We start from the raw sequence: 15,844 nt of genomic DNA, 5'->3' as shown, positions 1-15,844 counted from the left end.
GTAGTGATGAGTCTCTCTGACCAATCAATGTTCTGTAGTGTTTACACATCACATTTTAGTACGGCTGGGTCACTTGGAACCTCAACTGAGGTGGTACCAAAAAAGTACCTGGTACTATATACTGTACACAGTGAAAGATTTCCAATAGTAAGCCTTACTGAGCGGTACCATGCAGTGGAAAAGTGCCTTTACTGTCTCTCGTATCACACCAAGTATGTACTCCTTGATGCAGATTCACTGTCTGTCACTGGTGCCATCTTCCGTTGCATTTATCAAGCGTAGTGAAAATGACATGAGAGCATTTTGTATTACTATTACTGTAATATGGTTGTACTTTGTCTTGTTGCTGAGCAGACTGTTTTGAAATAATTTTAGCAAAAGCTTTATGGTAATATACAGAAAAAATGACACAATAACAGGTTCAGATGAAAAATCTAAAAGTGTCCTTTTAAAAAGAAAAAAAGAAAACACACACATACATTTTAGTTAGTTCTTCAATTTAGCATTGGTATGACTTGGCAACATTATGCTAGCTAAGGATGATGTCATATTTTACCATGGGAATCAAAGGGATTTCCCAAAATAGCATATAAAAAAGGTTCAGTGCAGGTTCAGTTTCACTCAGTGTGTTTTCACATTGGTCAGACATGAGGCGGTCCATCTATCTCCTGTCCTTGATCTTTCTGATCTGCTTGACTTTCGCTGAGGGTAAGATCTTTTTCATGTCTTATCTTGCTTTTAATGACATTAGGCCTACACTTGTACATTTATATTTATTTATTTGGCAGACACATTTTATACAAAGTGACTTACAAGTTAGGAATAACATTAAAGGGCAATATCAGAAGTTCTGGCAATAGTAAGTTTCAAACATTGCCCATTGTCAGATGCACATAAGTAATCAGTCCAACATGACAACCAGGACTAGGCTATTCAGAAAGTGGGCCGCACACCGGACAAGCAGTGCTGCGCGTCATCAGAAAATCATGACGCTGTTCAAAATCCTGCCCCGTCTCAGAGCGCCACTCACATAGTTTTCCATTAAATTACATTCTGTTTTTCCCAAATTGTTGTTAATGTACATTATGACTTCACCCAATTCTGAAAGATTGTGTATTACGCTTCTTTGTCTTTTTGTCACATTTGTCACAGAATCTGTGATTCTGTTCATACAGTCAGCTTTAATAACAGCCTATATCATGATATATCTCTTTTTTTTTTTTTTTACGCTGACCTAAATTTAGGCCTCTACATGCCTAATGAAGAATGAAGAAACTTCTGAAAATGGTTTAATGTCATAGTTTTGTATGCATTTGTAACAATTATTCTGTTAGGAACACATTATTTGTTTTTTTTTGTTTTGTTTTGTTTTGTTTTTTTGCATAAGAGTGAGCAGACAAACATGACCAGCAGGTCCAGCAGGTTACTCACTCAAAGAATAAGTTAAATATTTTTTTGCTCTTAAGTAACAACATTCAGGTAGTATCTAGTTTTATTCACTCTTCTCTGCTTTTCTGCTTTATATCTGCTTGTAGGTCATCGCATGTTCGGAAATAAGCGATGCTTGTGCTCCAGAACACATGACAGTCTGCGGCCTGGAAACATCAAGGAGTGGAAAGTGCACAAACCAAGTGCATCCTGTGACACCACTGAGATCATGTAAATATAATTTTTTTTATTTGGAATGTTTGTGTGTGTGTGTGTGTGTGTGTGTGTGTGTGTGTGTGTGTGTAAATAATGTGTGATCAGCAGATATTTGATTAGTGTAATTTAAATGCTTTATATTTTGCCCACAGTGTGACTTTGAAGAAACCTCACATAAAAGTCTGCCTGAATCCTAATTCAAAGCAAGGACGCGGACTACAAGAAAATGAAGACAGCTGAGTGCCAAGTACATTCTAGATCCATCAGATGACTATGTCCAAGGTTCGTTTTGTGATTGTGGATTTGCAGAGAAATGGAAATGGTGTCTCACAATAAAAGTGATTTAACTAAAAAAAAAAATTACAGTAGGGCATTAGCCAATGGCAACAGAACCAATTAAATGTCTTTAAGATCCTACATAATACTTTTACCTACTTTTACACACTCAAATAGATGCATGCTGTCTGATTTTTTTTAATTTTTTTAAAAATAGATGAGGATTGATCACACTTTCTGAAAAAGGTCTAGGCTATGACACGCACAAAAGAGCAATTAAAAAGTAATTAATTTTAAAATTAAACTTTCATTGGATTAATGAAAGTTAATTACTACAATTAAGCATTGTAAAAAAGGAGAGGCATGAAAGGAAAAGCACATTTTGCTATTTTACTGCTATTTTAACAGCAAATTAATGGAAAAAATGTCGAATTACAGTGCCATTATTTTTTCTTCATGTTCTGAAGATTTTAGACAGCCGTCTACTCCTACTCCTACTCTAAATGTATTTTTTTTTTTTAATTAGTAGGACTGGAATTATGTGTCCAAATTTGTATGACGTTCTTTGGATTTGAGTAATTGTTCCTTTTTTAATGAAATATCCGTTCTTGTCAAATGTAAAAGTTTATTAAATATCCTCTTACTGAGTGTCTGTCACACTGCCTTGCCTTTTTAGTGTTTTCAGTAAAGAAACCTAGAAAAAGGAAAAACGGTATGTTTATAAAAACATGTTGGTGTAATGTTTAGTCTGTTTAATATGGAGTGTTTACATTGTACAAGAACAGTAACAATACTGATTTATTTAATAACACAAACACTCAGGTTGGGATTATCCAATGAGCGATCTGAGCTTCAAAAGAAGACTATCATCTGTACAGTCACATGATAAATACATTAATAAATAACTTTAACTTATTTAAATGTAAAGATAAATAAACTAAAGTTGCTTGGCAAACTAAAATAGTGAAGAATTTGAAATATTTGTTATTCATTTATATCATTTTTGTTGCTGTTGTTGTATAAACCACTCAGGTGATCTTTATCTTGTTGGATTATGCCCCCTTCTGGACAAAACTGATTTGTGAATGCAAAGCTTTTAAATTTTTTATATCATTGAACAGCCCTATCAGCAGTCAGTGGAAGATTTATTTGTTTTTGTATTCTGTATTCTGTTTTTTCAAGTTTATGTAAACATGCACTGAAGTCTTTTGATGCTGTATCTTCCTGGATATGAATCATGTTTGATGTGTTTAAATCAACAACGACACAATAATCATTCCGTTTCAGCAGTTTATTGCATTTCGTTGTATATAATTTAATGTATTTTGAGATCTTTGGTCATTTATTTTCCTCATTCCTTTGAATATGTAATTGATTTCTATCTACTCATAAATATGGTTTATAGCAGGTGTAACAGTGATTAACAACCATAACTAATGAAGGACGGGGTCGGGTGGGGTTGCTATAAACCATTAAAGCTCATTTGGTTGGAGAGAATAACCATCTCGGCCTCCTGTTGTCAATCACCGTGTCACACCCCCCACCACACACAACACATTACACCACACCGGTCATTTACGACTCAACCGGGCCCCCCGTGCACACCTACAGACCACCACAGGCCGGCAGGGGGGGCAACTATACCGACTTCACGTGCCTTTACATACCACAGGGGGTCTAGAACGAACCCCTCAGCAGGTAAAGTACCACGGAGTTACAACAGAGAAACGTGTTAGTAATCTCGCGAGGAGAACAGAACAGTTACATCAGCCGCTGAACTTCAACTATGAACTTAGCAAGAATCTTTTAGAACGCTTCTGTCCAGATCGCTTTAAAGGCTCTTTGACGTCATGATATGTCGTCTCGGAAGGCCGATTTATTTTTTAATAAATACTTAATGTCTCCCATTTAAAGAGCTCATATTAGGCCATATACCAAGAACACTTGCACACACAGGGGGATCATATTTAGCTTATTAGAATAGGATATATCTGTAGTAAATTTCCTTTTCTGCTGAAGTCACGTAAAATTGTTTTTAATGTTTTACGATAAACATTTTTATGTTTATCCACGCTAATACGGTTTATGCCGTTTTTTATTCTTCTACTCTTTACTCTTCAAACTTTCAATTAACGTTAACTATTATGTAAAATTATAAAAATCATCCAAGTATAAAATAAACAGTTAAGTTTTGTTTTCCTCCAAATTATTGTGTGGCTGGCGTGCTACAAATAATGAACAGATTTGAAAACTTTAAATATTATTTCCAAGCGTTCATATCGTCAATAAAACAGCTAGTGAATAGTCACGTGATTGACATCAGAAAAGACAACAATAATGAGCTTTGAAGCTCACATTAACCTTTAACGTTTTGTTTTGTTTGCAGTTGTGAATCACTGCGGAAAACCAACAGAGTATCTTGAGTTTTTAATTTCAGGTAGGCTATAAAAGACACACTAGGAGCTATGAGGCATTATTATGACTAATAATATGACCAGGGCTCTCAAGTCTCACGCATTTCAACCAGTTCACACGCTCTCACGCCACACCTTGTATTTCTCACGCTAAAAAGTAAGGGATAACTTGTCCCGCTATATACTGTTAATGGACGAGGCGCGGGCTTGCAGGGGGAGTTCATAACTGTCTTGACAGTTAAATGCCACCTACCAGCAAATATCAGAAATTTGAATTTTTTAGAACACTCGGCAACATGGACGCGCACACACGGGACGAGGCAAGCGGTGGAATCGTCGATTGCGTGGCCGCCGCTTTCTCTAGCAGTGGAGTTTTGTGCAGTTGAGGCGGTGGTCGCGTTGCGGTATTTACTAAAACTAACAAAATAAATATAGTAGGTACAATTCTTCTGTTTTTCCTCCTTCATTTTACGATTCCTGGACGACATCACTTGCCTGTGATCGAAGATGGTGAGAGCTGATGTTGGGGAATATAGCCAAATTCACGCAAAATTATTAGCTCTCCAACAGCTTTAAAGGGGTCATCGGATGCCCATTTTCCACAAGTTGATATGATTCTTTAGAGTCTTAATGAAAAGTCTATAATATACTTTGGTTAAAAATTTTCAATAGTTGTGTAAAACAACACCCTTTTTACCTTGTCAAAATCAGCTCTGCAAAAATCATCTTATTCTGGTCGAGGCTGCTTTAAATACAAATGAGCTCTATTTAAATCTAAATCTTATAAAATAAAGCATATACATAAACCCACATATGGAAATAAATCAGTTATTGAATAAGCATGTGTCCTATTTTGTGTCCTAAACTTCTGAAACATTTTGTCTCATATTTTAGAGCAGTCAATGGAATTTGGGAAAGAAATTAATCAAATTTTTGTGAAAATATTCAGATGTAACCCCTTTTTTATGAGTAACTAATTTAACTATGCATTGTTTTTCAGCATCTGTAACCGATTAGTTAAAATTATTTTGTAATTAAATTATGTAATTCCATTACATGTAACTAGTTACTAGTTAAGTTTGAGCCCCTACCACTGTCATCAAGGCATCAATATGTGTAACAAACACTTGTGATACAAAATGCCATTCATAAGCTGAAATATGTATTTTCTCTCTCTGACACACAGCTTGACACATGCTCAGGGCAAGTTCTGCAATAATGTATGTGTAGGCCTACAGTATGTACTTTGAGCTCCGCTGTTTATTGGGTCATTTGGGGCCAAATTTCTTCTGATTTTTGATACATTTGTATATTTGAAATATACAAGACATTTTATTTTATTTTTTATGAATTTGACTTTAATCAAACTTACCAGTTGTTATAGTTTCTACTTGTGCTGGTCAATTATGAACAATATATAAAATTTAACTTATAGTTAAATAAACTTATTAAACTTATTAAGTTTAACTTATAGCAAAAACTGGAGAGAATTGCGTGGGGCCGAGGGACTCCCCTCCTAACAGATATAATCTCACTCCAAACTTTTTCTAAAACTTGAGAGCCCTGATATGACTGAAAATCAATCTATATCAAAGCCAAAAAGGTGTTGCACACCACAGTGAAGCTTTAAAGGGAATGCTCTGCCACTTTGTCCCTGTGGAGATGTGTAGTTGGACCACAAAACCAGTCATAAGGATCAATTTTCTTCTGAAATTGAGATCATCTGAATAAATAAGCATTCTGTTGGATGTATGGTTTGTTAGGATAGGACAATATTTGGCCGAGATACAATTATTTAAAAACCTAGATTCTGAGGGTGCAAAAAATCAAAATATTGAGTTAATCGCATTTAAAGTTGTCCAAATGAAGTTCTTAGCAATGCATAGCCTATTACTAATCGAATACTGATATATTTATGGTAGGAATATAATGGATACTTAACCATGAAGTACTTAATATCCCAATGATTTTGACATAAAAGAAAAAATTGATCATTTTGACCCTTGCAATGTATTTTTGGCTATTGCTACAAGTATACCTGTACTTATGACTGTTTTTTTTTTTAATCCAGGCGCAGATTTGAAAAAGGAAGGCTTTTTAGATAAATCCTTTTGTAGTTGACACCTTTGTCAAAATAAAACCTAATGCATCTTCTGTCATAGGGTACTTTTTTCTCCTGTGAACAGTCATTAAATGAAAATCTAGGCTGTTTAACGCTCAAAGGATAAATGCTATTTGTTAGACGTAGGCTGCCACTAGACGGCAGTGTTTTGTAAGGCGTCAAGGTACTGAAGAAACAGTTGAGTGATTTATGATTATCTTAAAATGAGGAGAGAGACAAAAGAAGTTCACAAATTGTATCAGGTAGGCCTACTTTATTTTGAGTTGCCAAAAGTTACAAACATGCATATCATTATGATATGACTGCACATCTATGGTGACAACAACATTGGGGGAGTGAGAATATAGAATATGTGATAAGTAATCTTATAAAGACTTTTCATTTATTGGCTTCCCTGATGAGTAATCTGTGAAGTATGAGTCATATGTTTACTGGAGAAATGAGTACAGCCTGGTGTGGTCAGAATCCACCAATTGCGCGCCCCCACAAGCTAAATATCAGCGCCAGTCCTTAAAGTATCGTATCTATTTTGTGATCGGAAAATGGAACAAAAGCCTCAATAGGCCTACTACCCACGTATTTCATCTATTAATGAACTTAATAAACCACTCGCTTGGTTCTGTGGATATTGCGGATAATGTTTTGAGAAAGTGGCTGAATGTCAGACTGCTGTTTATCATTCTAATTAGCTGGAAAACCCCGTTTGTGGTAAAAAAAAAGAAAATGACCCAGAGCATAGGCTTTTAAAAATCTCTAAAGTCTTTGAGTATATGTAAACAAAAAGTGTAAAACAACCCTGAACTATAATGTGTTTTAAACCCCTTAACTGTCACCCCCAATTTTTGAACACAGATGTGAAAGTACACAGGCCAAACCTAAATTGCTATAATTCAGGAACGTTACAGGCCTAAAGTTGGTCCCTTTTTAATGGAGACAATCAGCAGATTATTAAGTGAAATTATTTTTAAAAATGAAACTTAGAAGTTACAGAAATTTTACTTTACTATAAAAATGTACTGTACTATGTACTGTACTATATATATATATATATATAAAAATAAATATTTTACAAAATAGTTTTTAATCCAAAATTGCTATAATTTTGGGTCCCAGTCCCAGAACCCCCGTTTAAAACACCTGTTTTGATACAGATGCCAAAATGATTTAACCAAATACCCAAGGAAAAGATGGTTCTCCTTTTTCAACTGGTTAACCTTAAAAATGTTAATGGGTATCACCCTAATATGGTAAAACAACTGAAGAGGAACAGAAAAGTGAAGACAGAGCTTCAGCAACTTTAAATGTAAAGAATACTTCAAAAAAGTATAAAAAGTGAAGTAACCAGAATGAGCAAAGTCTCAGGAATAAAGGTTTAACCCTAGAAAGAATGAAAGAAATTAAACTTTGTGTTGAGCATTCGCTTTTTCCAGGATGTTGGTGTTGATTTTACAAAAACTATACATATAGGTTTGTTATTTGAAAGTCACATTAAAACTGTCAGATTTTTTAAATGTATATGTATGTGTGTATATTTCTATGGAAATACATCATAAAACATGGATATTTAACATTTCAGTTTTTATTTTGTGAAAATTAAAATTGTATTTGTCACACAGTTTTTCAAGTTACTGTACTTGTTTGCCAAGTAGACAAGACTGTCAATGACAAGCAATAAATCTACCGCTGTTCTGCATACATAGCTATAAAATAGCTTTGGGAAGTCCAGGGAGTTACTTTAAAAAAAAAAAAAAGTTCAGAAATGAATTGAAATGTGATTTCCACCACAGTATCCTGTTAAACTAAACTCAATATATAAATTGAGAAATGATGGAAATGTTCAGGACTTTCAGAAAAATGTAATGCAGTTGCAATAACAGTGGCCATACATTTTTTAAGTTATCATTTTGTAATAAATATGTATTAGCATACACAGTATTTACATTTCAAAATATACATGAGAAGGTGTTTCTTTTCCTGATTCATGTAGGCTTATAAACACGCAGACAAAAAGGTTACTGTAAAGGTCAAGGAAGAGGAAGAAAAGGAAAGGATGTGATGTGTGGCCAAGTACGGTGACCCATACTCAGAATTTGTGCTCTGCATTTAACCCATCCAAGTGCACACACACAGTAGTGAGTAGTGAACAAACACGCACACACACACCCGGAGCAGTGGGCAGCCATATTGCTATCGCTGCGGCGCCCAGGGAAGCAGTTGGGAGATCGGTGCCTTGCTTAAGGGACTCACCTCAGTCGTGGTATTGAGGGTGGAGATCTCTTTGGATCCAGAGACAAAGGTTTTGATAAGTGATGAAGTTTAGACAATAATAATAATAATAGAAAATCATCAGGATATATAAAACGTTATTTTTACAGACGTTTTATGATCCTCACTAGTCAAGGCTAAGTATGATGAAATGGCACAATTGTTATTTTTTTTTTTTTTTGCAAATAATGGTATATAGAATGGAAACGTCTTTTCATATTTATATATGTATTTCTTCGGTTTACAGTACACCACACACACTAAATTATTACATGTTGAAATCCTAAAATTGCCTGGGCAGTAGTTGCTGATGATTCATATAGGAATGATGATGGCAGTTTAGCCTAATTTTCTATTGCAAACTGTGCTGATTTTTAATTTTTTAATTTTTTTTTTTTTAGAATATGAAGACTGTCTACTTTCAGTTGCATTGAACTACTTTCAAATCCCTCCATTGTCTTTCAATGGGATTTATGTCTGGACAAATTACTTGTAATTTCAAAGCAGTTTTGGAAATGTTTAGGAACATTTTCTTGCTGTCCCATGAGTTTTGATGCAGGTAGCATTAAGTTCATGATACCACTTCATTTATGGTAAAAAAAAAAAGTGCCCGATTCGATTACGGTAAAGAAATACCCGAGCCAGCACTTGTTCAGGGCTGGCTGAAAATAGACTAAATATTCTGCTTGACAAAGGCAGCATTTTCTGTTCCTTATTCTGCAATTTCAGTCTCTCCAAAAAGGCACTTGTGTTTACCATCAAACTATTTTGGTAAACAAGTTTCAGCAAATGTTCATACACTGATTATTCATTCACTACACTGAAATTCCCATCTTAAAACGGGAATCCGTGTCTAAAATAGCTTAATTATTACTTTTTATATAAACGTCCCTGTATTTTAAAGGTAATTATATAAAAAATATATAAATACGCTTTACAGATTTTTATTGGAAAAAAGTCCATGAGGTTAATTTCTTTCTTTCTTTATTTCTTGCTTTCTTTCTTTCTTTTTATGTTTATATATATACCGATCAGGCATAACATTACGACCACTGAGAGGTGAAGTGAATAACACTGATTATCTTTTCAACACAGCACCTGTTAGTGGGTGGGACATATTAAAGGGGTCATCGGATGCCCATTTTCCACAAGTTGATATGATTCTTTAGGGTCTTAATGAAAAGTCTATAATATACTTTGGTTAAAAATTCTCAATAGTTGTGTAAAACAACACCCTTTTTACCTTGCCAAAATGAGCTCTGCAAAAATCATCTCATTCTGGTCGAGGCTGCTTTAAATGCAAATGAGCTCTGCTCGCTCCGCCCCTCTCTTCTCTCTGTGGAGAGACCAGCCTGTTTACTTTAGCCGCATTTAGCCGCGTTTCACCGCTAAACTTGCTGACTAGCACATTATTAGGAAAGGTGATCGCAAAGATTCACCCGATACCGATACCGATATTTTTGGTACTTGCCGATTCCGAGTACCGATACCGATATTTTTGGTACTTGCCGATTCCGAGTACCGATACCGATATTTTAACATTTACCGGTAGATTAGTAAAATATAGGGTACAGAAACTAAAAGAATATGTATAATGTTAGTTGGTCAACATTATTTATCAAATAGATACACTCATTATGAATCTCCTAACTCTGATTTTTTTAGAAATATAAGTCGCGTTTTTTCATCTGAAATATGCTGCTATTTGGGCTATAATCCAAAGCGACTCAAATAATGCAGAAACACTCGTGAAGCAAGCAAAACGTGCGCAAGTACAGTACTGCCTATCGCATTTCACACAGGCTGCTATAGTTTCACTTTCCCCGGACAGTCGTGTATGCTTAAGGTTGAAAAAAAAAACGATGTTTATAGCGAATGCCCCTATATATATATTTTTTATATCTACGAATTTGCATGTACTAAGTATGCGAACATCAGTGAAGATCACGCAACAGCGCGCGCTCTCTTTCTTTGTCTCGCGCTCTTTCTCTCGCTCCCTCTCTCTCTATACCGTTAAATAACTTGTGCATTGATTTACTTCAATTGTTTTTGACATATCTCACCGAACTACAAACTTTCCAGTGATGTCAAGGCGGGATATTAACTCGACAAGCCCGCACAGCTTTGCCTGTCAGCTGACGCGCACCAGTTATACAAGCTTAATACTGAATGTTTAACATTATTATAATATTAACAATATTACTGCATACATGTACTTCGTAGACATCCTTAATCTCCAATGACTCCATTCTGCTGTCTGTTGTTTCGTTGTCGGTGTTTCTTTGCCTGCATACGCACTTGTCACTTGATGTGGTATCGGCGTTTGGTATCGGGGCATTTTAACGAGTAGGAGTACAGGAGCTCAGTATCGGGCCCGATACCGATACCAGTATCGGTATCGGTGCATCCCTAATACTCACTTCTGCTGTAAGTGAAGCTGGATCATGAATGATTCGCTCAAACATAGACGGATATATGTAGATCGGGAGGCGCATTTCCTTCACAAACAAATGTAATCTACTGCATTTTCGGCGGCTCAGATGTCGGGAGTAAATGACGACCACTATGTTCATTATTACATCCAGCAACACAACACCTCAATCGCTCAATCTGAGATATTCTTGTCTAATTTACATCCCTGCTCTGGCATCGAAACAAAGAGGGCAGACTGTTACAGCTGATCTGAGGTAAAACGCTCATGTCAATCAACTATCGTGGGAGCGGCCTCTGTGGGAGTGACGCCACGAAGACAGGCATCTGAGAATGGTTCAATTTGAAAAAGGGGATATTATTTTTACAGATTAATTAAAAATCACTGCATGGATTTTTATCATTATAGGGTAGATTTGTACATACACTGCCAACACGCAATGTTCAAACAACATGTAAAAGTGAACTTTTCAAAGTTGATGTGTTAGAAGTTGGGCAAGTGTAAGAATTTAAGTGAGTTTGACAAGGGCCAAATTGTGATGGCTAGACAACTGGGTCAGAGCATCTGTGACAATGTTAATGTATTTAGTTTTAGCAGAATAGATCTACTAAGCTGCTGCTGCTGCGGCAGATCAAGTACAGAGACTTTCTACTGCCAAAACATTCACAACATGCTGCTGTGAGTATATAAGAAATACTGCTGCTGCACATGTAACATATAAGAATAACCCCTATAACATACATGAATCACCCTGTAGCAGATCTACACAGGTGGAGCTGGGGAAGGTGAAGGGTTTCTGAAATGTACTGCAAACTGCTACAGCAAACAAAAGCCAGGTATTTGAATGTTAAGCAGTGAGCTCATTGGCTACTGACACGGGAGAGAACCAATCAGCTGTGCCATGTGATAATGATGCCTTTAGGTCAGATCAGACTGCACCATCTAGAGTTTTATACCAGAACTCTGTATCTCTTGTGGGGGGTTCCCGGTCTGCATTGGTCAGTATCTATCAAAGGTGGTCCAAGGACCAGTGGTGAATCGGCGTCAGGGTCATGGGTGGCCAAGGCTCATTGATGCACATGGGGGGCGAAGGCTGGCTTGTGTGGTTTGATCCAACAAACGAGCTACTGTAGCTGAAATTGCTCAAGAAGTTACTGCTGGTTCTGATGGAAAGGTGTCAGAATACACAGTGCATTGCAGATTGTTGCATACGGGACTGCATAACTGCAGACCTGTCAGGGTGCCTATGCTGACCCTTGTCCACCGCCAAAAGCACCAACAGTGGGCACGTGAGCATCAGAACTGGACCATGGAGCAATGGAAATCTGATGAATCACGTTTTCTTTTACATCACATGGATGGTCATTTATCTAGGGAACACATGGCACCAGGACGCACTATATGAAGAAGGCAAACCGATGTAGGCAGTGTGATTTCGAAAGAGATTCAGATTATGCTGCTTGAACTTTGACATATTACATCACGGTATTTTTATGCATCAACCCTAAAAACAAAGCTTTGTTTTGTCTTTTTTATTTAAACCAGACCTCACAACACAAATGTCAGATGACAATATATTGAGGCACAGCATATGTGGGGGAGAAGATAATCAGGGCAACAAAATATAGTTCAAACCACTTTAGTGCTGTGAAGATAAGGGAACACTGACTTTTAGTCTCCCTCAAAGACTAAAACATGAAACTGAAAGTTACAGTTCACATCATTTCAAAGGAATGAAAACCAGGTTCCAAAGTGAAACAGTGAAAAAGTCATCGTTTACAGATAAAAGAATAATGCAAGACTGCACGATTGTGCAGAAACATGCATAAGAAATATGCAACATGAAAGTACCTTGTTTATAAAACGTATTTATGCATCTGTGAATGTATTTTTCCCTCTTTTGTAGCTCATTGATTGAATAATGTATAGATATCTTCCCTAATTGTTTCGTTTTTATTTTTCAGTTGTTTTTATCTTTTTGCCATAATTAAAAAAAAATTAAAGAAAAATAAGAGCCTTATTTTTCCCATAAGAGCGAGCACAGAAATTTGTAATTTTATGGGTGTGGCTTCCGGTCGCATCTGCGTCCATTTTTAGCTGTACAAAACAGCTTGTTTTGCTGCTTGATATTGCAAATTGGTGTGTCTTACTATATTATTTTAATGTATTATCTCAATTATGAACACAATGGTTTGTAGTGCAAACAGTTTTACCATTTACTGCTCGTTGTTATTCTTCTTATTCTCGTTATTTTCTTTTAGCGGCTAATGAACCTAAAAGTCTCGCCCACACACTGTCAAAAATGACTGTGAATTTAACAGTAAAAGATGGTAAAATTGCTACAGTAAAAAACGGTTAAAAATGGTTAGCAGTAAATTCCCCTACTATATATATGGTGAAAAACTGTATTGGACATTGCATGTAATTTTACGGCAGTATACTGTTATAGGAAGTGAAAAAGAATGTATAATTTACAGTGAACAACCATAAATTGACATTCCCAGGATTCTCTGCATTACATTTCAAATTTGATTTTTTTTTTCTTATCAGTTTTGTAAATTAGGATTGTATGTTACATCTAATGTTGTTAAATGAATGTTTATTGCATTATTTCAGTTTTGTGTGTTACCATGATAGTGTTTAGTGTTTGTGTGAATTACATTGTACACCTCCTATATGTGTTAATATTTAAAAGCTGCGTGTGATGGGCTTTGGTTCATCACGTGGCTTTCTCATCAGTGTATTACAAAAGTACAAAACAGATTTCAGCACTTCAGTAGCTTGGTATATTAACATTATATCAGTTAATGAAATTACGGTATTTAAATGTAAAATTTAATTAAAAACCAAAAATGTTGCTACTATATTTTTTATGGTAAAATTCTGGCAACCACAGCTGCCGTTTTTTTTTTTATTATTATTTAAGAATAAGGTGGATAGGCTATATGTGATAGAATGAAATGTATTCTAAATAGACTTTTATTATTGATGAAAAATTATATAATCCAATAAAAATACAAAAGACAAATGAAAAAAAGAAAAATAAAACAAATTCAAAAGTTCCTTTCTTTGTTAAAAAAAAAAATCCATTACTGAGGTTTAAAAGTACATTTCTTTAAAATATTCCATACTACAATGTGAATTTATAGATTATCTTTCCATATCCTTTAAGAGTAAAGCTACGTAATTATTTCCCCCCACTGTAAAATTCCAACTCATATGCAGATTTTTTTTTTTCACCCACTTGCTATTATTAATTACTTCCTCTTCTGAGCATCAATATAAACTGGGTAGAAGACGCCTGTCATCCTAGACTCGCTTCACTGCGCATCTGATCCCAGCCTCAACATGTCACTGCTCTCTTACTTACTGCTGGCAGCTACTGCAGTCTACTGCTTCACCACCGTCTTTGGTAAGCGTACAGAAATGTTATTTGATTTAATTTTTTAGTGAGCAGCATACTGTGTGGTCAATATTATATGTTGATTTTATACAAAGATGTCTGTATAAACCCGGTGCTTTCAAAGTTTAAAAGGTAGATCTGTTAAAGGATAAAATGTGTTATAATTTACTGCAGGTTAATAAAATAATAACAACATTGTTTCTTTAGAGAAATGCAATTTTAACTACCTACATGGCTTCTTTCAGCATTGCCAATGGATGGCTTTGATTCCAACAGCAGGTGTCGGTGTGTGACGACCACCTCATCCGTAATCTCACCTCGGCTGTTCCAGAGGATTGAGATCCTGCCTCCGGGAGCACACTGTCGCAAAACCGAAATCTTGTGAGTCATAATGTTTTGCTTCTACACGTTGGTGTGGGACACACACTTCAATCACATTCACGAGGGAAATGTGCAAGGGGGTGCATGTTTCCTCTGTTTTGACAAACCTCAGCGCTTTCGAAAATATGATACTTTATAGCCCACGCAGCTCTCAGACAAATGGCACTTAATTGCCATATATAATGGGCGGATTTGTGTAAGACAGGCAAATATTGTTGCACGTATTTATTAATACGTTTATAAATACGTAATTTATATTAATTTTTTTAATTTCTCAGGATTACCAAAAAGGACAACAAAACAGTTTGCATAGACCCTGAAGTACAATGGATCAACAAAGTCATCACAAGAGTAATGAGGAGGTAGGGTTGAAATCTTAACTCCTAAAATCAAGACCGTCTTATCTAGATTTGACCTTTTGCTTTTTCTTTGCATTGTCTGATGGTCTTCTTTGGTTTCTTTTTCCTACAGCAAAAGAAATACAAAGGGAACTTCTGCACCCGCTGTGGCATAAATCAAAGCGGACAAGAACGTGCGATACAGCGAGTTTCCATTTCCTACTTTTTAAGTATTCCTTTCGTTTAAACTCAAACATTCTAAATGTTACTAGACCATATTTACACAGTTACAAATGAAAGATTTCTTAACACAGGCTGTCTACAAATATCTGTAATTATTATTTTGAAATAAAAATCAAACAATTTCTTCCTTTAAAATGACATCTTTATTGCCTTTGAGGTGGGAGACTAGAACAAGACTTTGTTGAGAATTTCTTGTTTTACAAATGGGCCACATGTAGCACCATTTTCAATTTTCATTTTCAAAGATTTTGCTTCTATAACATCACCATATATTTTAATAGACTAAACAAGATTTACAAAATGTGTATTCCTCAGCTGAGGAGAAAC

General features: G+C 35.6%; 2 protein-coding genes across 2 annotated transcripts; both read left to right on the top strand.

The window, feature by feature from the left end:
- The first annotated feature begins 635 nt into the window (after window positions 1–635).
- Window positions 636–2,434, top strand: LOC127165753 (C-X-C motif chemokine 11). The gene is made up of 3 exons (XM_051110645.1): window positions 636–708; window positions 1,536–1,659; window positions 1,797–2,434. Exons 1-3 carry the CDS (start codon window positions 648–650, stop codon window positions 1,882–1,884), a joined length of 273 nt encoding a protein of 90 aa, XP_050966602.1. The 5' UTR covers window positions 636–647; the 3' UTR covers window positions 1,885–2,434.
- Window positions 2,435–14,451: 12,017 nt separating this feature from the next.
- Window positions 14,452–15,652, top strand: LOC127165005 (interleukin-8). The gene is made up of 4 exons (XM_051109238.1): window positions 14,452–14,564; window positions 14,801–14,936; window positions 15,215–15,298; window positions 15,408–15,652. Exons 1-4 carry the CDS (start codon window positions 14,501–14,503, stop codon window positions 15,448–15,450), a joined length of 327 nt encoding a protein of 108 aa, XP_050965195.1. The 5' UTR covers window positions 14,452–14,500; the 3' UTR covers window positions 15,451–15,652.
- The last annotated feature ends 192 nt before the right edge of the window (window positions 15,653–15,844 follow it).

The sequence above is a fragment of the Labeo rohita genome, chromosome 5 (assembly GCF_022985175.1).
Source record: "Labeo rohita strain BAU-BD-2019 chromosome 5, IGBB_LRoh.1.0, whole genome shotgun sequence".
NCBI lineage: Eukaryota > Metazoa > Chordata > Actinopteri > Cypriniformes > Cyprinidae > Labeo > Labeo rohita.
This window is presented reverse-complemented; position numbering and strand designations above follow the sequence as displayed.